General features: G+C 57.1%; 1 protein-coding gene across 8 annotated transcripts in view; it reads left to right on the forward strand.

Annotated features, from left to right (window-relative positions):
* The first annotated feature begins 471 nt into the window (after positions 1 to 471).
* Positions 472 to 23550, forward strand: part of CSNK1G2 (casein kinase 1 gamma 2) — a 31103-nt gene continuing 8024 nt past the window's right edge. Inside the window, exons 1-4 of one of the 8 annotated variants that reach the window (XM_080359367.1) lie at positions 491 to 678; positions 1241 to 1468; positions 18996 to 19492; positions 23112 to 23152. In XM_080359367.1, the coding sequence (XP_080215493.1) occupies positions 19306 to 19492; positions 23112 to 23152 (228 nt within the window). In that variant the 5' untranslated portion in view covers positions 491 to 678; positions 1241 to 1468; positions 18996 to 19305. Of the gene's footprint in view, positions 679 to 1240; positions 1469 to 15687; positions 15775 to 18995; positions 19493 to 23111; positions 23153 to 23550 lie in introns of all 8 variants that reach the window. The other 7 variants (XM_080359368.1, XM_080359369.1, XM_080359371.1 and 4 more) reach the window with 7 other exon arrangements.

Consider the following 23550-nt stretch of genomic DNA (forward strand, 5'->3'; position numbering starts at 1 on the left):
TCTCAGGACATGGGGCAGTGCCGGGTGGGTTATGGTTGGACTCCATGATCTTGAGGGGCTTTTCCAGCCAAGTGACTCCGTGACTCTCTCCGCTGTGCCCTCCTTCGCCAAGGTAATTTGTTACGGTTGATGACTGATCCGAGTCTCTCCAGTCCCTCCCCAGACCGCCCCTAGGCCCTGTTGCCCGCTGAGCACCATACGGGCCTGCACTATATGGGGCTGCACCCGCGGTCCCGGTGCGAAGCTGCGCGCCGCCCGGGCAGCGCGGAGTTAACGGCGCCCCGCCGCCGAGCGCGGCGCTGCCGTAAAGTGCCCCCGCGCTGCTGCAAAGTCGCCCTCTCGTCGCTCTCCTCAAGCCTCCTATTCTCGAACGCGCTTTGCGCCAACGCCGTTGCGCCACCACCCTGGCGCCGGCTGCGCTTGCGCCGAGCTCCGCCGGGCCTCTCCGCTTCGGACTTGCTATTCAGGAAAGGCGCTTACGCCGGCGGCGTGGCGGGGGGCGCATGGGCGCGAGGGGAGCCTACGCCGGTGGCGTAGCGCTGTCGCTGGCTGGCCGCTGCCCGCGGAGTGGTGAGAGGAGGCGAAAGGCGGCGTGAGGAGAGCGGGGCCGGGGGCGCCGCCATGGGGAGGCGGCCGCGGGGCAGCGGCAGCGCGGCCCGGCGCTGAGAGCCCGCGGAGGTAACCGCGCCGGGCTGCCCTGTTGCTGCGGTTCGCCCCGGCCGGGACCGGGCAGCGCCGCGGAGGTGGGGGGGAGGCCGGGCCGGGCGTCGCCTCAGGCGGGGGCGGCGGGAGCCGGGGCGCTGGGGAGGCTGCGGGACCGGGCCCGGAGGGGAGAAGGGGCCGTGGGGCGAGACAGGTACCGGGGCTGGGCCTGGGGTTCGGCGGGGCACAGCTGGGGCCGGGGCCGTCAGGGGGGCCGGGGCCGCCTCGCTCCGGTCCCGCCCGGCGATGCGGGTTTTGCAGCCCCGGGAAGGGCTTCGGGCCCACCCGGGACCGCGGCCCCACAGGCCCCTGTGCGAGCGGGGCCGCGGGGATGGGGTCCCTGCCTGGCCGGCCCGGCGGGGCCGCCCCTCGCAGGATGTGGCTCCTTTGTGGGCGGCTTTCCTCTCCCCCAGGGGCTGGGAAGTGTTTATTTGGGGAAAGGGACTGTGCTGAATCTGGTATTTAAAATAGCTTTTTTTTGTTGTTGTTTAGTTTGGTGTTGGGGTTTTTTTAGTTGTTTTTTGTTTTGTTTCTTTAGCAGAGCTGGTGAGGATGAATGTGAGAAACAGGAAAAATACCCTCCCCGTTCTGCCCCCACCAGACAGGAGCTGACTCCAGCTGCTCTGAGGCAGCCGAAAGGGAGCAAGCGTTACAGCCGGCGGGGCCGCCAGGGGCCTGTGTCTCCTGTTTGGCGGTGGCAGAAGGGAATGGAGTGACGCTCTGGGACCGCGGGGGACAAATCGAAGCCGTGGGGATGTTTGGGGAGGTGTCTTTTCTTTTGAGGAATGGCCTGTGTTCCGGGCAGCATGGGGACCTGCTGTCTTAGATGTATTTCTGAAGTTAAAAAATGAAGTTTGTTAAGCATCTTTCAAGTTGCAATGAAATTAGTCCGTTCTAAACAAGCTGGGGGTAACCAGGACCCAGGTCGTACCGTGTGTAAAATGACTGCGAGTGGTTTGTACCAGCGTGTTTGGAAGTTGCCTCGTTAACTAATCCGTCTGTTTTCCTTTTGTACAATAACCGTTGAGTACGTGGAGATGAATTCCGAGGAGTCTGTGGGTTCCTGTGCCGGCGGGACGGTCCTGTCGGGCCGTGTGCCCCATCTCCCACCGCCAGCACACAGGTTTAAAAATTGGGCCTTATATAACAAATTGGAGGGAACGTTTGGTGTTTGCCAGTGAGTCTGAAAGAGAATTGCTGTAAATTAGGGCAGGAGGCCTCCATGGGGATCCATGGCGAGGCCTTCTCTGCGGCGGGGTAGGCCTGACTCCTGGGAGGAACTTGCCAAAGGTTTGTTGGGTTTGGTTTAATTCGATTCATTACAGATAGACCTGTTGTTCGGTGGTGATTCGATCCCTGCTGAGCACCTTTTGGGCCACTGGTGGGTTGTTGTCTCGTGGTGCAGATGAGGATGGTCTAACGTGACTCTGCTGCCTGGCTGGGGGCAGGTTCTTGTTGTCCCCCCATGCCCAGGGACCCCCTGGGATTGTCTCATTAGCTTGTAGAGACAACTGCCCTCCCGCGTCAGTGTGCCTCGGGATGTCATCTCTTCTCGTTAGCTTCTGAATCTGTAAGGCCTTATAAATCACTTGTGTAGTTTCTCTGTAAAAGCAGCTGCCGCTCTGGTTTACACCCGCACCAGAACGACTGGGGTGCAGTTGGTGATGGTTTGCAGGGGAGACTGTTTATTCTGGGCAGTTTCCGTGGGCGCGCTGAATGGAGCTCTGTGTTCTGCCCTTGCGGCGTGCTCCGTGTTTGGTTTTCTTGTTGCAGCACTCTTGAGAAGAGCGAGTGGAGAGGAGGAAGTTGGCACTTGCAGTTCAGCAGGTTTCTGGATTCTGCCCTGCGAGTGCTTCTCTCTGCCGCTGTCAGGATGTAGAGAGGCTTCTCTTTGCCTCGCCTCTCGTTTTGTATTCCGTTTCCGAGCTCCTGTGCAGCCCGAGCGTTGTCAAAACTGTTAATACGGGAGTGACTCAGCGGATCAATGGGAATGACATGAGGGTTGTGCTCGTGGACAAACAGTATTTTTCCCCCCACCCCCTCCAGCCCCACTGGGCTGGAAGAGACGATGTCCGAGAGCAACTGCCAATAAACATGTTTACTGGACTCGGGCCTGATTGTGCTCTGGAGCATTTTCTCCCCCCGGCGCTGTGGTTTTCCCAGCTAGGAGGAGCTCTGATGAGCTGGGCTGGACCAGCAATCCTGAGCTTTGGCTGGGCCATCCAGGTATGTGCAGGGCTGCTGGTCTGAGCGCGTTACAGGCTGCTGGAAGGACCAGTCCTCGCGTGAGCCGGGCTGGGCACGAGCTGCTTATCTCTGCCTCTGAAACAGGGGAACTGCAGCACTATGGGCACTAGCGGTTTGTCTGAGGTGGTGAGGAAGCCTCGGGTGAGCAGCCGCCCCTGGGAATGCGCAGGAGGGCTGCGGAACAGCCGCTCTCCTTCCCCTCGGCCGGGCCTGGTTCGCCTTGCGCTGCTCCTGTGGTTTGGGCCGCAGCAGGAGTCAAACCCTCTTCCTTCATAGTGCTGCTGGGAGGGGGAGACTCAGGTGGCAACGCAGCAGCTTTCTGCTTGTGTTTACCATGGCTTTTTGCTCAGAGCTTGTGGGAACAGCTCTGCCCGCAGCCCTGTAATTGGGCTTGGACTAGACAGACTTGCCTTGTCCCGGGCGCAGTGAGAAGCCGTGAAACTGGGGCTCCATCCTCAGACCCGGCCTTGGTGCGGCTTGGAGGCTAGTCCAGCGCTGCCGTACCCTGCAAGGCAGGAGGGAGAAGAGAGGGAGCAGAGTTCCCAGCAACTCTGCAATTCTGCCAGAGAATGAGTTATCTTCCCATTAGAAAAGCCGTGTGCTTATAAATAGTTCTGAGATTTTATTCCAGTGGATGTTTATACTTCCTACTGGCAGTCTGCAGCTCCGGTGGGTCCGTCGCTGTAGAGAAGAAACAGGGCTCGGTGGTGAGGAGAGTGTAAAAGTGCTTTTCCGCTGGGGCAGCTAACGCGGAGTGTTTGGGCTCTCCCTCTGGCTCCCAGGTCTGTGCTGCTGCCCTCTGTTTCCTGGGGAATTGGAAATCCCTGCGCAGGCTGCAGCCCTGCAGCCCTTCCTGTTGGACAACCCCTCCCTTGCATGTTATGTTGATGCATTATTCTTAATAACTGGCTCAACAAAAAGCTTACTGCAGAGCATGCATCGAGCGGACGCGTTCCAAGATGCCTCCTGCCTTCTCTGACAGCAAGACCCAGATCTGCTCTCTCCAGGCTCGTCTCTCCCCAGCTGCTCAGAGCTGTGATGGCACGGCTCATGGGTCCCGCCAGCCCCGCTGCCGTGGGGAGCGAGGGCTGGTACAGCGTGTGCTGGGGGCCAGCGCAGCGCGCGTGAAACCACAGAACGTCTGTCTGTCTTCCGCTCGCTGCGATGGTAATGGTGCAGCAGATCGGTGCACTCGATAAGTGCTGAGGTGATCCCACACTGTGCAATTTAGGAAATGGTTCTTCAGGTGAGCTGGAACCTGGAGGTGAGAATTTGCAGGGTGGTTCAAAATGCTCTTTGGAGCAGGATGTTTGTGATTTCTTTTACAGCTCGCAGTAAGGAGAGTTTGCTCCTGGAGTAGAGGAAGTCAATTAGTTCTTGAAACACTTGAATTTGGCTGCTTTGGTTACAAAAAGAGCATGGACAGAAGTTTGCCGTGTGTCCAGGAAGGTTTCCCTGCGCCCGTGAAGTCTGTATTCTCCTGCTGGAAGGCTGGTGACAGTCACATTTTCCAGCAGTGTCCTGCTGCCATCTGCCTTCTCCTCCGCTGTCAGACCGTGTCACTTACAACACTGCAGCGTAAAGGTTCTCACACAGGAAACGAAGGTCTCGATGTCTTGAGGCAAATTCACCTGTGACGCTAAAACCAAGGGCTCTGCTTCCTCTCCAGCCTCAGCCCCACTGTTGTCTGGTGGGGACAGCGCTCTGACAAAGCGTTTTATTTGATGTCCCTGGGCAGAGGTGGCGATCAGTTGAGTGTGAGACCATTGGAATGAGCCACGGTGCTGTTGCAACCATGTCTTGGAAATAAGGTGTAGGAAATAAGGCACCCGTTGTGCTCCCAGGGTGTTTGAGACACTGAGAGTCTGGAAGAAAGAAGTGTTCATTTTTTTTATCATTCAGTTTCACTTGTCCACCAACCAAAGCCTGTCCTGTAGCCCTTTGTTATTTATCATTATGTAATATTTTTTAATGAGGGAGGCCTGGCTTTTGCTTTGCAAATGGTGAATTAGGCAGTTGGCAGGTGACATGCGGGCTTTGTCAGCCTGGGAGGGATGTTCTTGAGTTAACAAACGGGTTAAGGCTGGTCTTGAACTCGGATTTTGTGAGGCGTTCCTCTGGGCAGCCGGCGTGGGGCAGCGGCGCTGGAGCTTTTGGGTACCCAGGGCGCGCGGCCACGTCGCTGGGGTTCCTTCCCCTCCCCAGTCTGGAGGCCGGAAAGCCTTGCTGAGAGTGGCTGGTGCCTGGTGCTGGCTGACGGGCTCCGAAAGGTCAGCGGTAATCCAACTTAAACCCGAACGGAGGTGTGAGGGGTTTGTATGCCTCAGAAGCTCCATGCGTACACACTCTTGTCATTGCTCAATGTTTTCAGGTAGGAAAATCTCGCTGCTTTTTTGCTTTTGAGAGAGCACTGAGGTATAAACAACAAAGCAAGAATCCCTTTTTCTTTTCCTTTTTTTGCACGAGCTGTGGCAGTGCTGGAGTTCGTACTCTGCCCGGTTTCCCCAGTTTGATGCGGGGAGACGACGGTGCTTTCCAGCACCTTCTGTGCCTGCGTGTGGGCGAGGGCCGGGCTGAGGAATCCCCCACCCCCAACTACACCGATTCCTCTTATCCCAAAGGCGATGGCGGTTCTAGTTGCAGTAAAAGCTTTAGTGTTCCCAAGTACAGAGAATATTAAGGGTGGTACGGTTGGTGTGCCGAAGGGATTGCTCGCAGCAGTTGTCTCTGCGTGTGGGGTCAGCGTGCGATGGGACAAGGCATCAGAGGGCTTGGAGCCGACAGGTACGGACTAGTCCCTGCCTCAAGCCTTGAGAATTCCTGCACAAACTTGCTGGAGCTCGTTGCTCAGTGGGCTTCCGCGCTGGCGAAGGAATAGGAAGTGCTTGGAGGGATGGAGCTTGAACGTTTCCTCCGAGGTAACTCGCAGCTGATTTTAAACCCGTGTTGTTTTCATAGCAGTGTCTGCCCGATCAGGGGATCCCGAGAGGGGATTGTCGGAGTCCCCAGCAGACTCTCCAGCCTGAAGCAGGAGGAGTTTCAGTACAGGGAAAGGTGTACAGAGAGGAATTCCAGCCCAGCAGACCGTCGCGGCTCTGAGTCACAGCACAGCAGGGGATGTTGCCAGGGAGCAGCTCTCCACCGCTCAGGCCCCTTTTCTCCCCCCTAGACCTACTCCTTGGAGCAGGATGAGCCGAGCAGGGTGCTCCTCAAGCTTACCAGGTTTGGGAGAAACTCAGTTAACACACCACGCTGAATTTAGCAGGATATGGAACAAACACGGGGAACAGGAGTTACCGTGCAGTGTGCTGTTCAGGCACACCTGTGCTGTGCCGCAGTAACCGTTCTCTAGCTGAAGCTCTCTGGGTAAATCTCTTGTGGCGTTTTGCCACGGAGGAACGGTGGGCAGATCTTTGTGTTGGAGCAAACCCTGGTTTCAGGTGGTTTTGGCAGGAGCTCCCTTGCCTGGCTGCGAGGGAGGTTTGTGAGCAGGACGGTGACGCAGTGGTCCCGGCGCACTTGGCTCGGCAGTGACGGAGCATCGTGGGGCTGCTTTGGGGTGAAGCGAGGCCGCTCTGTGGGGGCTCTGGCCGCTCGGGGCTGTTTGCAAAGGCACGTCAGGAGCTCTGCTCCCCTGTTCTGCATGCAGACTGCCCACAGCCTCCCAGAGCCCGGCTGCAGCTGTGCTGCAGGTGTATTTGTTCTTTCCCCCCCTCGCCCTCCCCTCTCCTTTTCTTGTGCTGACATCTCTCTGACTTCTTGGGCTCCTACTTTGCTGAGATATTTTCTTGCAAGAGCTAGCATGTCTGTGGGGAGGCCGGGCTGCCTGCATAGCAGGAACAGCCTAGAGCGTCTTCCGCACCGGAGAGATGAGTTTGCCAGGCACAGCTGGATGGAAGGGTGGGCGCCTTTGAGGACGGCGGTGGTGCAGTCCGAGACGGGAGGACAACAGGTGCGAGTGCCCTCGCTGCAGTCTGGATGGCACCCAGGGCTCCCAGCAGGTCTTCTCTAATGTTTCTCTGAGTATATAAGCACAGGCCTGGAGATGAAACTCAAAATCCTCCTGTTCGCAGCGCAGAGGATGCATTGCAGCGGGCTTGGCTCGCTGACAGCAGACACCGGAGGTGTGATCGTGCACGAGCAGGGGATGGTTCCACTGCTGACTGTGGTCCTGGCAGGGGACAGGCAGAGCCTGAAATCCGACTTCTCCTGACACGAGAGTGTAGCACTTGCTGCTTTGCTCCTATTTTTGTTCAGAGCCAGAAATCAAAGTCCAGAGTGGTGCTTCTCCAGCCAGATTCATTTAAAGGCACTTGCTATTGTTTTAGGGCCAATATTTAACTTGTGCCTGTTAGGCTCTGTTTGCCTTAAGGAAGAAGTCTGAGTGAGGAGTGTCCACTGTGGCGGGGGGGGGAAGCAAAGCAGATTTCAGGAAGCAGGTTTGTCTCGGTATTTACAGGTCTGTGTTCCTCTCCTGGCAGGTACGGAGGCCGCTCTGGCCGGGAGGAAGTGTTTGTGCGCCTGGCGCTGTGGCCGCGCAGGGTGTGTCTGCTCGCACAGCCCCAGCCTGCGCCGCTGCTGCCAGCGCGGATTTAAAGGCACCGGCTTGGAGCTGCTTTCCAGCTGGGGCTAGCGTGGGCAGCCGGGCCGAAGCGTGCGTAAACTTCCTGATAAAAGCAGCTTATCGGGAAAGAAATGCTCTGCTGCGTTTTGCCTTCTCTGTGGTCTCTGGTAGCAAGAGTTCATTAGCCGTGAAATCCTCTGCAGTGGATCCTGCTAATGGCAGGATTTCCCATTCCCTGGGCTTGTGGCTTCTCCTATCCTCTGTCACCGTTCTCACAGCGTGACACGCACACGCCGTCACACAGCCTGCAGTAACCCCAGGAGGGTTTGCTGCTGCTGGTCCCATGTTTGTAGGCAGGGCGGCTGCATGGAGCTGTGTGCTGGGGCGCCGGTGCCGCATGTCAAAATTCAGGTCAGGTTTTGCTGGCGTCTGCGCAGGCTGCGTGGGCTGGTCGTGGTGTGCGAGGACACGGCGATGGAGAGCAGCCTGGGCCTCTGTTCCTGGCTTCTTAGGGCAGTTCAGTAATTCTGAGTGTGAATGTGAATCACAGAATGGTTTGGGTTGCAGGGCCCTTCCCCGCTCCCCAGTGGCCCCCTGCCATGACAGGGACATCTTCACCAGCTCAGGGTGCTCAGAGCCCGTCCAGCCTGGCCTGGGATGTCTCAGGGATGGTTTATCCACTACCTCTCTGGCCAACCTGGGCCAGGCTCTCACCACCCTCAGGGCAACAATTCCTTCCTCATGTCCAGCCTGAATCTCCCTCCTTTAGTTTAAACCATCACCCCTTGTCCTATCGCAACAGGCCCTGCTCAAAAGTCTGTCCCCATCTTTCTTTTGGGCCCCTTTTAAGTCTGGAAAGGCCACAATGAGGTCTGCCCTGAGACCTCAGTGGAGTCTGGGCTTCTTTAGATACCTTGTAACCCCTCTGCCCAGACTTCTGGTGCTCTGTGCTCTCGATTGGATGCTTTTGGCCATGCTTGACTATTTATGCTTAGATACTGAAAGAACATGTTTCCTCTTGAGGCAAAATCAAAGGCCCGTGGTGGTTTGCAGGCCGGCCCGAGGGGAAGGCTGGGCCCGGGCTCCTGTATGCAGAGCTCAGCCCAGCTCTGAAGGGTTGAGAACTTTGTGTAGCAAAGGGCTCGTGAGCAGCCCTTGATCCCAGCTTAGGAGAGCCAGGCCCAGCCGGAGCTCGACTCTGGCTTTTAGTGACAGGTTTGGCGCTGGGCAAGTCAAGGCTTTTGCCAGAGCCCTGTCCAGCTCGGGTGGTGATCAGGGACTGTTTTAGAAGATGTCAGCTGACTTTCCACCACCTCTGGATGCTCTGCAGGCACCTGGTACTGTCTGTGATGGTGGCGATAACTCCATGGTGACAACTGTGCTGTGTCCCTTCAACCCAAGGGCTCTGGCAGGAGCCCAACAGGCCCCTCTGTTGTCGTGTTCCCAGTTTGAAAGGCTGTAGAGGGGCTCGTGTTCCAGAACGGGGCTGGGAGCCCCTCTGAGTACCCACCCACGGGGCACCCAACAGCTCTGGGAAGACTTGGCCTATTTCCATAATGAGCATTGATGGGTTTAGGCCCACAAGTTGGCTGCGTAATGAATGAGAGAGCCAGGGGAGCTGTGTTCTGTCTGCAGGGGCTGGAAGAGGTGATGGGAACCAGAAACATAAGTCATTAGCTCAAAAAAAAAGAAGAGGTTTGGGTTTTGGATGGAAGTGTGTTCTAGAGAAGGATGAACGTGTGTTGGCTGGGTTTTCTGGGACAAATCGGAGAAGCGAGAGCCCAGAAATGAGAGAGAAGGGACAGTTTGTTCATGCAAATAATGTTCCAGGTATTAATAGCAGCAAGATGAAATGGGTCCTCCTGGGGGGTGTATCTTGCGTGTTCCTTCATGTGGGTGATCCCTCTGAATTTATAAAGTAACCCTTTTGTGTAGGGCCCAGAGAAGCGGGTCTTGAGCAGGTGAGGTGACGCTAGATCTCCCCATTTGAGAGTTTTGAATGAACCCCTTGCAAAGTTCCATGTCCACCTCACAGCACCTCTGTAACCACCTTTTGGCTGTAGTTCCTGTGGCATTCCTGGCCTTCTGATCCCGCACAAAACGCCCGCAGGTGGGGAATGATGGAAGATGAGAAACAACCTTTGGAACGTGCCTTTCTGGTGTGAAGGTTGGTGGCAAACCAGAGTCCTCAATGCACAAAGCTGTCACGGTACTTAATAAAGGGCTGTGAGTCTGATCCTCTGTGTGAGGGATGGGAAAGGAAAAAGATCTCGTGGCATGACCAGGAATGGGACGTAGGTCTCTGTTCTGAAGCTTATCCCTCACTGCAAGCCAGCAGATTGGGGTATTTATGTAGCTCTTAGGAATTTGTCCCAGTTAGTCTCCAGTTAGTTGGGAATTACCCTTCTCTACCAGCCTTTTCTTCTCTGAAATCACAGGCACGTCACTTCCCCATCTGTAAAATAAGCAGGTCGCTCCTGTACCTTCAAGAGGTTGCAAGGAAGGATGTGTACTGGATTGAGCTGCGTGGTCTTGTAATAGAGGGGGCGGCAAGACAAATGCCTCGTGGATTGATCGTCGCTCCTCTGAAGGTGCTGCTGGCGCTTGCGTATAAACTGATGGATATTGCCGTGCCATGGGGCATCCCTCCGCCCCCGTTACTCTGCAGGAGAGGTGAATTGCATGGTGCTGCTTTTTCCTTCTCCCAGTCTGGGCTGCAGGTCCTGCCGTGGGCATCTCCCCCATTTACAGCAGGGAAGTGATTCTGGCATCTCAGCGCAAGGGGTGTGACAGCTCTTTGGGGAGAGGTTTCCATGTGAACCCCCCTGGAGCCTTCCCTTCCTCCCCCATTTTCTTTCCCTCCCTGGTTCTTAAGGTTTGGCAGTAATTGGAGAGGAAATGTGTGGGGCTTTGAGCAACCTGGGGAAAAAAAGCAGAGGGGAAAATGGTGTTGGTTGGAATGTGGGACAGCTTGAGTTGGCAGAGCTGCAGCTTTGCAACCCAGAAATGGAAACAGCCCTTGTCACCAGTGGGAATGACACCCCTCCGCCACCCTGCTCCGGGCTCTCCGGGGCACGGGCTCCACCCTGGACTGGGACAGAGCAGAGCTGGCCTTGTTGCCCCCTTCCTTGCCACCCTTGGGGACTTGGGGAAGTTGCAGTGACCCATAGTTTGGTGACTGAAGAGATAACGGGACCCAGGTACCCCTTTTTTCCCTACTGTGTCTTGCAAAAGGCTACCCCAGATCTGCCAGTGCAGCTGCTTCCTAACCTGGTTCTGTCAAGAGGATATGGGTTAAGGGGAAAAAAAATATATCTACTATTAAAAGTGCTTATGCCAACCCAGATCCTGCTGACAGAAAAGGGTTTGGTAGCGATACACGTAACAGGAGGCCAAGCAGATCTCTGCAGTGACAGTCCCCAGATGGGCTGAGGAGCGGGGGAACCCGCTGTCACCCGCGTGTCACCGCGGCGCACGAGCCGCTGACAGCCGGGCTGGGTGCGCGTCAGATCTGCCAAGCTGTGTCCTGTGGGCCTGCTCCCCGCTTTGAACTGCGGCGGGTTAGAAACCCTCTGGAAAGCCCTTCTGGCCCTGGAGTGCTCACTTGTCCCCGTTCCCTGTGGGATGAGTAGCTATCTCAGATCTTGGAGATGGGGATAAACAGGCTGTGCTTTATGTGGCTTCCATCTCTGCCGCTTCCTGCCTGCCCCGGTGCCAGGGCGACGTTGGGATGAAGCTCTGTCATTTGAGGTCCTGGGCAAAGCTATAGTACAGCACTTCCTCATGACAAGTGTTGATGAAGGTGGAGGGTGGGAGTGAGTGGGAATTCCCTGGGTTGTTCACTGATGCCAGGTCAGCTCCGGCCAGTTTGAAGCTGTGTTGTGGGGAGACCCGTGGGGTGAGTGTCTGGGAGCAGCAGCGCGTTCCCAGTCTCCTGCTCCCGAGGTTATTTGGGAGCCTGTCTGAAGGCCGTGGGGATGAAAAGGTGCTGAGTGCGTCACCTGGGCATCCTGCTCTCGAGGGAGCTGCTCTGCGGGAGGAACCTTCTCCAGGTGCATGAAAGGTTTTGAGACTGTCACCCGCCTGGGCGAGGAAAGGAAGGGAGCCTTGCGCATCCAGGAATCTGCTTTTGTTATAGGAAAGGGGTTGGGCAGATGTCGAGCCCCTCGTTCAGCTACAGCTGATCCCGCGCAATGCCAGGAGGAAGCGCATGTGGGATTCGAGGCTGCGGGATCTCTGAGGACACCCTCAAAACGGTCGCGTTCTCCGTCCTCTCTCAAACACCTCCTGCCCCCGACAGCGCTCCCTCTGCACAGCACTGCACGCGGCGTCCCCCGAGGCCCCTGCTCCCTCCTGCCGCCCGCGGACGCGGCTGCGGTTCATGCTCCGCAAGCTGTGGGGACGTCTCGTCCCACTGTGCGCTCGGACCCTCTGACTCACGCGCACCTGATGTGAATGCAACGAGTTCCTGCCTGGTTCTGGAGCGTGGCCCAGCACAGGTACCTGATGATCCGGGTTGTGGTGGATTCATGTGTTTGTGACAAATGTAGGATCGTCCCTTTCACAGAAAGGCTCTTGCGGGTGCCTTGAGTCCTCCTGCTGCCTCTTGCTGCTGAGCCAGTGTTGTTACCTGAAGATAAACCCGTTCCGGAAAGTTCTGTGATGGTGGGGGAAAGCCGGAGAGGGCTCGGCGGTGCCTGTTCCAGACATGCTTGTGCAGCTCCTGTTCAGCATCTGCAGGGACTGCTCAGCCTCCGTGAGTCAGGATCCCCGCGGTGCCGCAGCCGCTCGCAGCACGTCAGGATCCATCGCTGTTCGGCCTCCTTTTCCTATCGCGTGCCAGCGCAGGGAAGGGGCGGCTGAGTTGTCAAGGTGGTTCTTTTTCCCTCACAACTGAAGCAAAAATGGTTCAAAAGGCTTTGTGTCCAACAGCAGAGGTTGAAATCTGGAATAGGGCTGTCCCTGGAGGTGTTTTGGCCTCTGGCTCTGTAACTGTTTCCAGAGGTCAGCGCTCAGTAGCTGTTGGAGCGGCAGCTCTCGGGCTGCTCTATTTCCCAGGACACAAACGTGACTCGGTGATTCGGGATACCTGCATTTCTTATGTGGAAAACCTTTTGGATAACTGCTTGCGGACAGAGCCCGCGTTGCCGGGAGCCACCAGCGCCAGAGCAGCCCCAGGTTTTGCAGTGGGTGGCGCTGGGGACCGGACCTTTCCCCATCAGTCAGATGTGGCCGGACCGTTCTGCTCCGGGGGCTCTTGGGGTCGATGCCGCTGCACAGCTGGTTCCTTGCACCTTATACTTGGGGTGTGAGTGGAGTAAACGGCAGTATCGGGTCTCGACTCTAGAAACGAAACCTTTGCAGGCCCTGTGCCAAGATGAGTGTGCTTGTGACAATGAAATCAGTGCAAAAACTGGGCAGGATGGGACTGATTATGGGGGGGAAAAAGCAGGTTCTGCTCTTACATCAACCTCAGTAGATGTGTGGAGGGGAGAGCAGGAGAAGGGGAGGGCATGGGGCTGGTAAACAGATTTTCCTGACCAACTGCTGTGGACTTTTGGAAGGCAGCTGGTTCCTTTGCAGCTCTGCCTTCTAGCAGCAGCATGGATTTAATTAGTATCCGGTGTCGAGCTGGAGCTTGCTGTGTTGTGGATCTATTGTCTGGTTTAAATAGAAAACCCGCTGGCGGAGCCGCAAAACTCGGCGCATACGAGGGGCTTGACGGCTGAGACCACTTGTTGAAGTAAGTGACTCTGTGTCTGAGACGCCTTATTGAATCCAGCTCTTGCGGGGCCGAGCAGGGGCTGAAAGGCATCGGCGTGTCTGTGTGTCTCGTGGAAACGGCCGCAGCCTCTGGGCTGCGGGAAGGGGCGCGGGGCCGAGAGTGGGCTCTGGCGCTGCCTTTCAGGGTCTCTCAGCCCGCGCCTCGGCTTTTGTGTAACGAACTTCCTTTCTTCCAGTACGACTAACTCTGCGTTAGTAAAACCGAAACCACTTCAACATCCTAATTGGCTTTTCTTTCGTGCTGAACTGTGAAGATGTGATAGATCGTACAGAATTACAGCCTTGGTTCATTGACTTCATGCTGGGGCAGAAGGCGAGCTCGTGTCTTTCCTGTTGTTGTTCAGAACCAGGTTTTACTGCTCTGGTTACCCATCTGTTACCTGTGATGTCCCTTTTACAGTAACAGCGAAGCAGGTTTCAGTTTCTCAGGCAGAAATTGCCCTGTCTGTGAGCAGGAACACCAGAGTGACACCGGTTCAAGCAGCAGGGCCGCGGGCTGGAGCTGTAGGTGGGTTTTTGCTGACCTTGCCGTTCCAACAGCGGAGCAGAACCTCTCCTGCCCGCAGCCTCGGGAACGGGTGCTGCTGGCCCTGGACGGGGGGACAGGAGCAGAGAGCAGATACAAGATGCCGGTGACATCCCAGAGGTGCAACAGCTGGATGGGAAGGTTGGTCTTGGCATCGTTTGCTACCCAACTCCCTCCTGCAGCCGGGGGTCCCGCGTTCCCGGCACCCCGCGGTGCTTTGGCGTCGCTGGTGGCTCCGTGCAGTGTGGATCCGACGTGTGGACCATGGGAAGGGCTTGGGAGAGGGACACGGCTTGAGAGCTAGGAGGTGGCTGCCCAGGGGCTCCATGGGGCGCAGTCAGATGTCACGCAAGAGGGCAATCAAGGCGTGCAGCACAGACCCCCTTTGTGGGCTCCGTAAAGCCAACCAAACAGCTGTTTCCCTTCCAGGCTCTCTAATAAAGCTTCACTGTGTTTTCTGGCAGACTTCATGAAGTTAGAAGTTTTAATTTGTGGCTGATGAACCCAAACAGGTGAATGGATTCTCTCAGGCACTTGGTTCTCGGGTGGATTTGTCTGACTTGTGCTGTATTTCGGCTTTTCCAGCTTGCTTTTCAGATCTCATCTTAGTTTAGTGTATGTGTATTTACTATTATTATTTTTCCTAGAGAAATATTTTTAGCTTTCTGCTTAGTTCCTGTGCTGCTGCTGAGTTTTCCATCCTGGCATTTCCGGCTCCTCGGTGAAGCACAGTTAATATTTTCCATCCAGGTGTAGCTGCTTTGGCCAGAGACCCAAGGACAGGAGCGCGGTTCTGCGTTTGCTGGGAGCAGACGACGCAGCCGCTCGCAGCGCTGGAAAGGGGCTGCGTGGAGTTTTCCTGGTGGCTGCTTGTACTGAAAGGTTCAGGAGCTGCCCTGGAAGAGCTGTGACTCTGTTCAAAAACACCAAGGATCTGGGTTGTTCTGAATCTGGACTGTCCAAGACACATTGATTAACGTTTCTGCTTATGCAGGCAGGGAGCAAACGTGTCAAAGCTCCTCTTGGTTAAAGAGGGACCTGTTTCTTTGTGAGATATTTTTGGGTGCAAAATGATTATTGCTGAACTGCTGCCAGAAAGCTGGTTCTGGGTAAGGCTGGTGCTTTTCGGGGGAGGCTGTCTGGCTGCTGGTCCAGGGCTGTTCTCCGCTTGTACGGCCCGTCCGTGCCCCTATGGGGAAGGAGGTTCTAAATCACAGCAGCGTGGGCATTCACACCTGCACGTGGTTCCTGTCGCGCCGTTTTGCGCCCATCGCAAGGAGGCGAAGAGCTGACCGGAGCGCACAGTGGTTGCGTTTGGTTTGGTGGTGGTTGTTGTTATTATTGTTAGGCTTTTGCCTACTTAATGGGTTTGGCGTTTGGTTTTTGTTGGGTTTTGGTGTTTTTGTTGCTATTTCCTCAGTCAGTTGCTGGGTTCTTGTCCTTTCCCGCAGACGCCTGGCGGGGGCAGGGGAAGGGTTTGGAGCTCTCAGCACTGTTCCAAAGCTGAGACGGAGCCAAGCGTCTCCCCGGTTGTCCCGCGGGACAGGGACCTGCCCCATCTCCCCCAGCCCTTCTCCCACCTCCCAGTCTGTCACGGGCATCTCCTGTGGCAGCCCAGTGCTGCTTTCCACAGACAGTCGTTTTGGGACCCTCGGGGTCCTGGCACAGCTTTTCCAGGCTCAGCTCCCAGCGCTGGATGCTGAAATAGGTTTTAACTGCAGGCCTTCGTCAACGCCGTCTGGGACCGTCCGCGGCTGGCTTTAAAGATGTGGGATCTTGCTTGTTGTGAGACTTTTGATCTCCTTGTGAGCTGAGACTTCATCTGCCTCTTCAACTTTTAAAGTTTCTTCGGTTTTGGTTTCAGCTGTGTAAGGCCACCGGTTGCTTTTTGGTCTGGATTTCTGCATTGGGAGCCAGCTGATGGGTCGTCCTGCGGGACATCAGGGTATTTGTGAGTATTTTTAGTGTTTAATTGACAGTGATCTCTACTTGGAGCTGCACGGTGTCAAGGGTTTTCGCTTTTTGTGCTCTCAAGCAGCTTTCTTCTCTTTGATCTGGAGGCAGCCGTGTTTCTCTTTGGCTGGCAAAGCGCGGAGGACGCGGGGAAGCGGCTCCGAGGAGCCGTCCCGCAGGCCCGCAGAGCCTGGGCTCGTGCGCTCGCGGCTGGTGGCAGCGGCTCACCCGCCCGGGGTGCCGGCTGGCCCAGGACACCGGGTCCCGGCTCCAAGCAGTGCCGCAGACCCGCTCCCTGACCTTCATCTCCCGCCTCCCTGCTCCGGGCAGTTATTTTTTCCTCTTCTTCCCCACTTTTGTTCTGCTCGGTTTAATTGTAACCTCCTTCGGGCAGGAACGCAGTGTGTGTATAAAGGGCTGAGAACAATGTGCCCCAGATGGTATTGTACAGGTCCTTCTCGGCAGCCACGAGGTTTCACTGTACAGGAAAGAAATTTTTAGAACTCTAACGCAAGTTTTCAGCGTTTTGTATTTGCAGATGTGGCCGAGAACTTCCGAGCATGGGTCTCGGTCCCGGGTTTCGGAGACAAGGGCCAGCGCTACCATTGCAGCTTTTGCTTCTTTTTCACCCCCACACCCCCCAGCTCCTTTTTCTCACCTCGGGACTGCAGGGAAAAGCTCATAAATGCGGCTGGAGCAGACTGCTCAAAACCAGATGGCAAATAAAGGGAACCCAATATTTCAACAAAAGCAACACAAGCCCGTTCCTTGGGTTTCAAGTAGCTGCTCAGGTGTGGGTTTTGCCCCCTCTCTGCTACTCTGTGTTTTTGTGGTTGTGTTTTGGGGAGGTGCCGAAGTCACTTGTACTTGCTGCAGTTCATTTCGCTTTCAGGTTCCCTGGCTCGCAGCACTTGCGCTGCAAACCCTGCAGGGCAGTGCTTATTTGCGTTAAGACCACAGCTTGCTTTGGAATTTCGTCTACCAAATGTCAGGCCAATGTGTTTTTTTTCTCATCCATCCCCTCCCTCCCTTTTCCCCTGAAGAAAGCAGTTTTCTTAGTCTCATCTTGCATCAGATTTGATGCCAGGCCAACAAACCCAGCCCAGAAGGTGCTTTTCTGGGGCTGCCTGCCTCGATACGGCCTCCTGTTCAAAATGTGGCATCGGGGCATCTTCCTCGTGGTGCTGCTGCCCTGGGGACAGGCCTGGGTCCCTGCTGCCCATCCAGAGGCTGCTGCGTTTTAAAAACCAGAGGGTTTTTCAGGGCTGTTTGCTCCAGAGCAGTAGGAGTCCTGGGACTTTACCAGTGGTTTCTGTTTCTAATTAGGTTGTTCTCAATTTTAAAGGCCAGAGATCTCTTTATGGCACAGGGTGGAAAACCCGACGGGTCGCTGACACTGCGCAGAGGTGGGTGCTGCTGTCATGCTGAGGTCCAGGGAGCCGTTGCCTCTTGGGATGTGAAACGGATTCCTTGCAGCCCTCGGGGAGGCCGGCGGGCAGAGCCGGGGCAGCGTCACTCGCCCGGGCTGACTCACACCACCGCGGTTCGGCAGCTGCGGCTGCTGAGAAAGGGGAATTGCAGCCGGCGGGGTTGGTGCTGCAGCCGTACCGGTTGTTTCCCTGGCCCAGCTGTGTAACGGGTCCGGAGCCGGGCTGATTCGGGACGGCAGCTCCCTGTGCAGGCAGGTCACGCAGACACGGCACTGTCTCCCGGTGCTTGCGGGAAGCAGTATTTATCAAGACTAGAGGTGTATTTTGTCCCTTCTGTTTGGGCTCTGTCTCACACCATTGTCTGAAATTCCCTTGCAGAGACTGGCCCATAACTCTCTTTGCAAAAATAATCCCAAGCACGGTGGCTGGAGCTCCCTTGGCTCTGGCTATTGGCCGCCTGACTGTGCAAACAGTCTGGGCCTGAAATCCCCCAGGACTGAACATAAAGGTTCAAAACGCCGGCGGGGTATGGAGCAGCGTGGCTGCAGGAGCCACGTCTGGGGAAGGTGGCTCTGAAACGCACCGGGAGGGCCGCGAGGAAGCGGCTCCACGATGTGCGAGGCCGGCGGAGGTGGGAGAAGCGTGAGATGGGCGGGAGGGCACCGCCGCGCGCCGAACCCCCAGCGGAAATTATCGGGGGAGCAAAGAATGAGCAGGATATCACGTGTCGGCCGTGCGCGCTGGGGCCGGGGCAGAACAAAGCGCAGGGAAGCCCCGCTCAGCCGCCGCTCCCACCCGCTTCCTGCTGGCACGGGACGGCCACCGAAAGGGAGCGTCAGGGCAGGAGCCGGCGCACCGCTGCCTGCGCCGCCGGGGAGGGAGCTGGAAGGCTCCGTGTGCCTCAGTTTCCCTCGGCTGGGATGGCCCCTGGGTGTTGGTTTGCCTGGGTGTTGGTTTTTGCCGTGCTGCTCCATGCTGGGGATGCTCCAGCGGCGTTGGCCTGGGGGAAGGAGAGGGCTCTGGTCCCACGGGAAGGCCTCGTTCCCACTCCTCAAACGCAGCTCCTGTGGATGGGGTCATGCACCCACAGCAGCCCCAAGGGCCCAGGCCAGCACCCCGCAGCGTTTGGCCAGGAGGCCGCGGTCAGGGTGTGCTGGGCCTTGGTGAGGATTCGGATCCTTCCCCCGTGCTGAGCTCTGCCTTGGACGTCTCTTTCCCTCTGTCGCTCTTAGACCCTCCCCTGTTTCCCCCATGCACCCTTTAGCACAAGAAGGCTTTTTTTTTGTTGTTATTAATAGCTATTGAGAACCAATAAATTTTTTACGGCGCTTGGCCAAGCGTCAGGACTGGCCATGCGCTCATTTCCTGCAGCCGGAGTGCCGCAGGTTTGCTCCGTTACCTTGTGGGTGCTGAGGCCGCGGCAGCGAGGGCTCTGAGCGGAGCGAGGCGGGGAGAGGGAAAATGGGGCTGGGGGGACAGGTGAGATACGGGGGTCTGCCACCCAGCTCAGCTCGTTCAAAACACAGCAAGGGCCGAGTGGGGAGCGAAACCAGAGGTGCTGGGTGCTGGGGAAGGCGAGGCGGGTGTGTGCGTGCCGGTCCATCTGTCTGTCTCTCTGTGGCCTCGCTGTGCTCCTGGTGTCGCTGAAAGCTAGCGGGAGTTCCCTGTAATGCAAGGGGGTGTTGGAGGGGCCCTGCAGAGCTGTGGACAGGAGTTTGGACTCACAGCCACCTTTTGTACCTTCCCTTCTCGTTTCTCGGTGCTAATTCTCTCCCTCTCGTTGCCACAGCCGGGAGAGCCGGGAGCCGCGCTGGGAGGACCCTCTCCGCGGGATGTGCTCTCCACCAAAGAGCTCCCTGTGACGGGCAACGATGACAATCCCGGCGGGACCTTGGGAAGCACTAACATTTCAGTAACCCAGCACCCGCGGGTGGCCGCTCATCCCTCCTCCTCCACACCCCGCCCTCCCACCGCTCACCGTGATGGTGTATTAACCGAGAAGAACTCTGCTTCTTTTCTCCTCACCCCTCAACTTTTGGCAGCTCTGGGATTTGTATGGCAGCAGCGTAACCGTGGAGAGGCCGGGGTATCACAAACTTATGGATTTTGATAAGAGAGGAGGGAAAGGGGAGCTGGAGGAAGGTAAAAGGATGTCCAAGACAGGTGGAGGAAGGAGCAGTCATGGAAGCCGGAGCGCTGGAACCAACTCGGGAGTCTTAATGGTGGGTCCCAACTTCCGGGTCGGCAAGAAGATTGGATGCGGCAATTTCGGGGAGCTCCGTCTAGGTGAGAAGGGCCTTCTTCTGTCCTCGCTATCACCGCCTGTGCCGGGACTGCCCTGGCACCCCCTCCTGCGCAGGAGGACAGGACGTGCCCGGAACCCTCAGCACCGTGGCTCTTGTCTGGTGCTGGAGCCCTCGCTCCCTTCGCTGAGTTTCCTTTTCCTTGGCCCCTCCACTGGGCTTCATCTTTCAAAGCCCATTGCAGCCCATAAAACCTATTGCAGAGGTGTTTCCCATCTCTTCCCCTTACCTGCCTGTCTGGCTCCATCAGAGGGAGCATTATTACTATTATTATTATTCAGTCATGTCTGTTGGAAGGCCTGGGTGTCCCCCCAGTCCGGGAACACTCAGTGAGTCGTGTTTCATAGAGTCATTTTGGGCCTTAAGAGCACTGAGTCTGACCATAACCTAACTCAAGCACTAAGCCACGTCCCCCAGAGCCTCATCTTGTACATCCCGTTCCACGAGATGCTGCTGTGTGCTCACCGGATCCGCTCCCCCTGTGCAGGGGGTGCTGTCCTCCCGCCGCGTGTTCGCGCTGCTGGGGCGAACGTCTGGGGAGGAGGGTCGGTGTTTTATCCTGGGTAAATTCCCTGGTTGTTCACACTGTTTTTTGGAGACTCTCCTAAAATTTTCTGTGGGGGAGAGAGGAAGGACTGAACAAAACCCAAACACTTTGCACAGTCACCTTCTGGTTTGAACCAAATTTACCAGGAAATGGCTCAAGCAAGCTCTTGCTTAGAGGGTGGGTGGGCTGCTCCTCTCCCAAGGACGGGCCGCATCCAGGGGGCGTTCAGCGAGCTCTGAGCTATTGGGTTGGCATCAGCCAGCTGGGAGAGCTGTGCCAGCTCCAGGAATGCGCGTCGGACGTGTTGATGGAGCCTCTTGCAGCCGGAGCACTGGCCTGGGAAGAGGGAAGAGAGCCGGTCCCCATGGCGGGTGGGAGCCTGGGACACCCGTGCGCCGTGTCGCTCCGTGATATTTTAAGCAGCACCTTTTAAAGCCAGGCTCTGAGCTAAACCTGCAGTAAATGCGGTGGTTGCGGGAGGTGGGAGGGTGGAGCGAGTTTACCCACCTCATCTGTGGGCAGTTAAAGTTGGCTCTTCCCAGCACGACAGACTGGCTGGTGCCAGCTAAACCCTCCTGTTCTCAATTCCCTGATGGGATCACGGCTTAATTGCAGAGCTTGGGAAAATGCTCTATTTAAAATCCAGGCAAGCGGTTCCCGCGTTCAGCAGTGGAGGATCTGTCTGTTCTGGTGTCGTGAAGAGCTCCCATCCCTCCTCCAGACCCAGGTATCATGGAAGGAGAAGAATTTATGGGTTTTGCTGCACCAGTGGCTGCTTTCGCACCCCAGGTGGATCTGGATGTGCTGCAGACCAGTCCTTGACCAGCACCGGAGAACCCGGATCACCGGTCGCGGTGCCGGGGCAGGGACTGTGCCACGGCCGAGGCTGGGGCTGTGGGAGCCGGGGCCGTGGCCGTGGCTGGAGCGCGGCGCAGAGCCCGGCGTCTCCTCGCGCACCGTGATGTGCAGGAGCAGGTGCTAGATCCCACCGCTGCCAAACGCGCCGTTCGGAGGGGTCGGTTTGGTGTTAGCAGGGGGTCAAGGGAAAGCCAGGTCTGGCTTGTGGAGGTGATACAGACCCCGGGCCTGGCCGCCTCCTCCCATGGGTGGCTTTGGCTCTGACGGACACGCCGTGTCTTGTGGGTGCTGGCAGCTGGATTCGGAGGCGCTGCTGGCGCTGAGCTGGGCAAAGGCCTCTGCAAATGCAAATATTTGCTTTCTGCCACCCTTCATGCTGCTTTGCTCCTTTTTTTTTTTTCTCTCTTTCAAAAGCACCTTTTCTTCTCTGAATCCTGTAGTAGTGCTGCCTGTTGGAGTCACAAGTTGGACTCGATGACCCTCGTGGGTCCCTCCCAACTCAGGGCATTCTGCGATTCCCACCAGCCCCACTATGCAGGGGATGCCACAGACCTGCTGCCCTCAACCCCCGAAAAATAAACCTAAAGAGCAAATGGCCTCAAGTTGCGCCAGGGGAGGTTGAGGTTGGATCTGGGGAATAATTTCTTCCCCAAAGGGCTGTGGGGCATTGGAACAGGCTGCCCAGGGCAGTGCTGGAGTCACCATCCCTGAAGGATTGGACAGACAGACATGAGGTTCTCAGGACATGGGGCAGTGCCAGGGTTGAGTTATGGTTGGACTGGATGATCTTGAGGAGCTTTTCCAACCAAAATGATTCTGTGCTTCTGTGACTGCTTGTGACAGGGACAAGGGATCTGCACTGGAATCCATTGGGATTTCAGTCCTTCCCTACCCCAGTCAAGTTCCAAAGAACTGGGGGCTCCCTGGAGCACTCTGGACCCATGCATGGGTCTGGGGAACATCTCACCACCTCTCCTAGAAATATCGGTCCATGGTGTGCCGGAAACCGCAGGTCTGGCACACGCTTGCGTCAGCCAGACGGTTTCTCCCTCCCTAATTACGCTGTGAAAGGATTTGCTTTTGCAGAGGCAGGAGACAAGTGACTTGGTGGCGCGAAGGGACAGGAGAGGGGCAGCGAGGCGGCGGGACAGGGTGCTCCTTGGCCGCACGGCCCGTCCCCCGGAGGAGCCGCTCCATTAATATCTCCCATTCATCCCTCTTCCCATAATCCTGCCGCCGACTGCGGCGCTCAGCAGCTGGCTCTGATGTCACCCGGCCAGGATTTATTGCTGCTTCAGGTGGAGAGCGGCAGTCGGAGCAGATGAGATCTTATGCCAGGAGGAGCTTGTTCCCTGAGCAAATTGCTTGGAGAAAATCCGAGGAGACAGATGCAGCTCCATCGGATACGCACACGCCAGGCGGTGGGATCGCGTGTCTGCTGCTCCGCGGCCGCGCAGGGGACCTGCTGTGTTAACTCCCATCTGCCCGGTGTCCGGAGGGGCTCTGGCAGAGGGGGCAGTGGGGTATTTCTGCAAAACTCTTTGATCTTTGCTGCCGTGGACCTGGGGCAGAGGTTGCGCTGACGCTTCCCTGGTGTAACCCATTCCTTGTGGCCCCCTGGCTCTCTGCGGTGATGTGCAGACACCGTTAGGTTAACCTCCCCGCTGCACATTGCTGCCTTCAGCCCCTCCTGCAGTCCGGGCAATGCTGGGGCTGCTTTGGGTGTCCCCTGCACCCTCGGGGCCGTGGGAGTGTCCCAAGGAGGAGCCGCACATGTGCACACACACACACACACACACACACACACACACACACACGTGTGCCATCCCCCCCCAAAGCAGCGTCCCCCCACTCTGGGCAGCCCTCCCAGAGCAGGACGAGGGGAACCAGTAAGTCCCAGCCTGGTTCCTGCCCTGGCCAGTCTCATCTGTGCAGGGCTGGCCTGGAGCGCTTCCCCTTCCCAGCAGACTTGGACCCATCCCCTGGCCATCCCCATCTGGGGGTAATTAACGGGCATGTGGCAACTCCCCGCTGCGGGTTCCTGCTCCCGCTCAGCCTCGAGGTCTGTTTATGTGCTGTGGGAGCTGCCAAACCTGTTCCGGAACGTTCTGCAGCCCAGGAGCCCTCAGGGGACTGTGGGGGGCAGTGATGTGGGGTTAATGCAAAGACTCACTTGCTTTTTGTTGCCTCCTTGCAGGAAAGAACCTCTACACGAATGAATACGTAGCTATCAAATTGGTGAGTCCCTCGGGACTGGGGGCGGGGTGATGTTCAGGCCGCTGGAAGGAGGTTGTTCACCCCCGGGCTGTTGGAGCGGGTGACGATGGGCGGTGGATGGGGGTGCGCAGGGGCTGCACTCGCTGTTGGGAGCTGAGGGCAGGCAGAGCAACATGCGTCCTTGAAAGTGGGTGATCTGCGCCCAGGGAAAGAAGAGCCGGGTCTCCACTTCTCCAGGACCTTGCTGGGGCAGAGGAACCTCGGGGCGAGGGTGGTCCCCACTGGTACCTGCTCCCATTGATGTCCCTGCCCCTGCACCCGGTGCTCTCTGGAGGGGGTGGATCTGGCTCCCATATGGGCTGATTTTCTCTCATCATCCCCTGGGGCTTCATCTCGATTTTATGCCATTTTTTTCTCAG

The sequence above is a fragment of the Nesoenas mayeri genome (genome assembly GCF_963082525.1).
Source record: "Nesoenas mayeri genome assembly, chromosome: 25".
Taxonomy (NCBI): Eukaryota; Metazoa; Chordata; class Aves; order Columbiformes; family Columbidae; genus Nesoenas; species Nesoenas mayeri.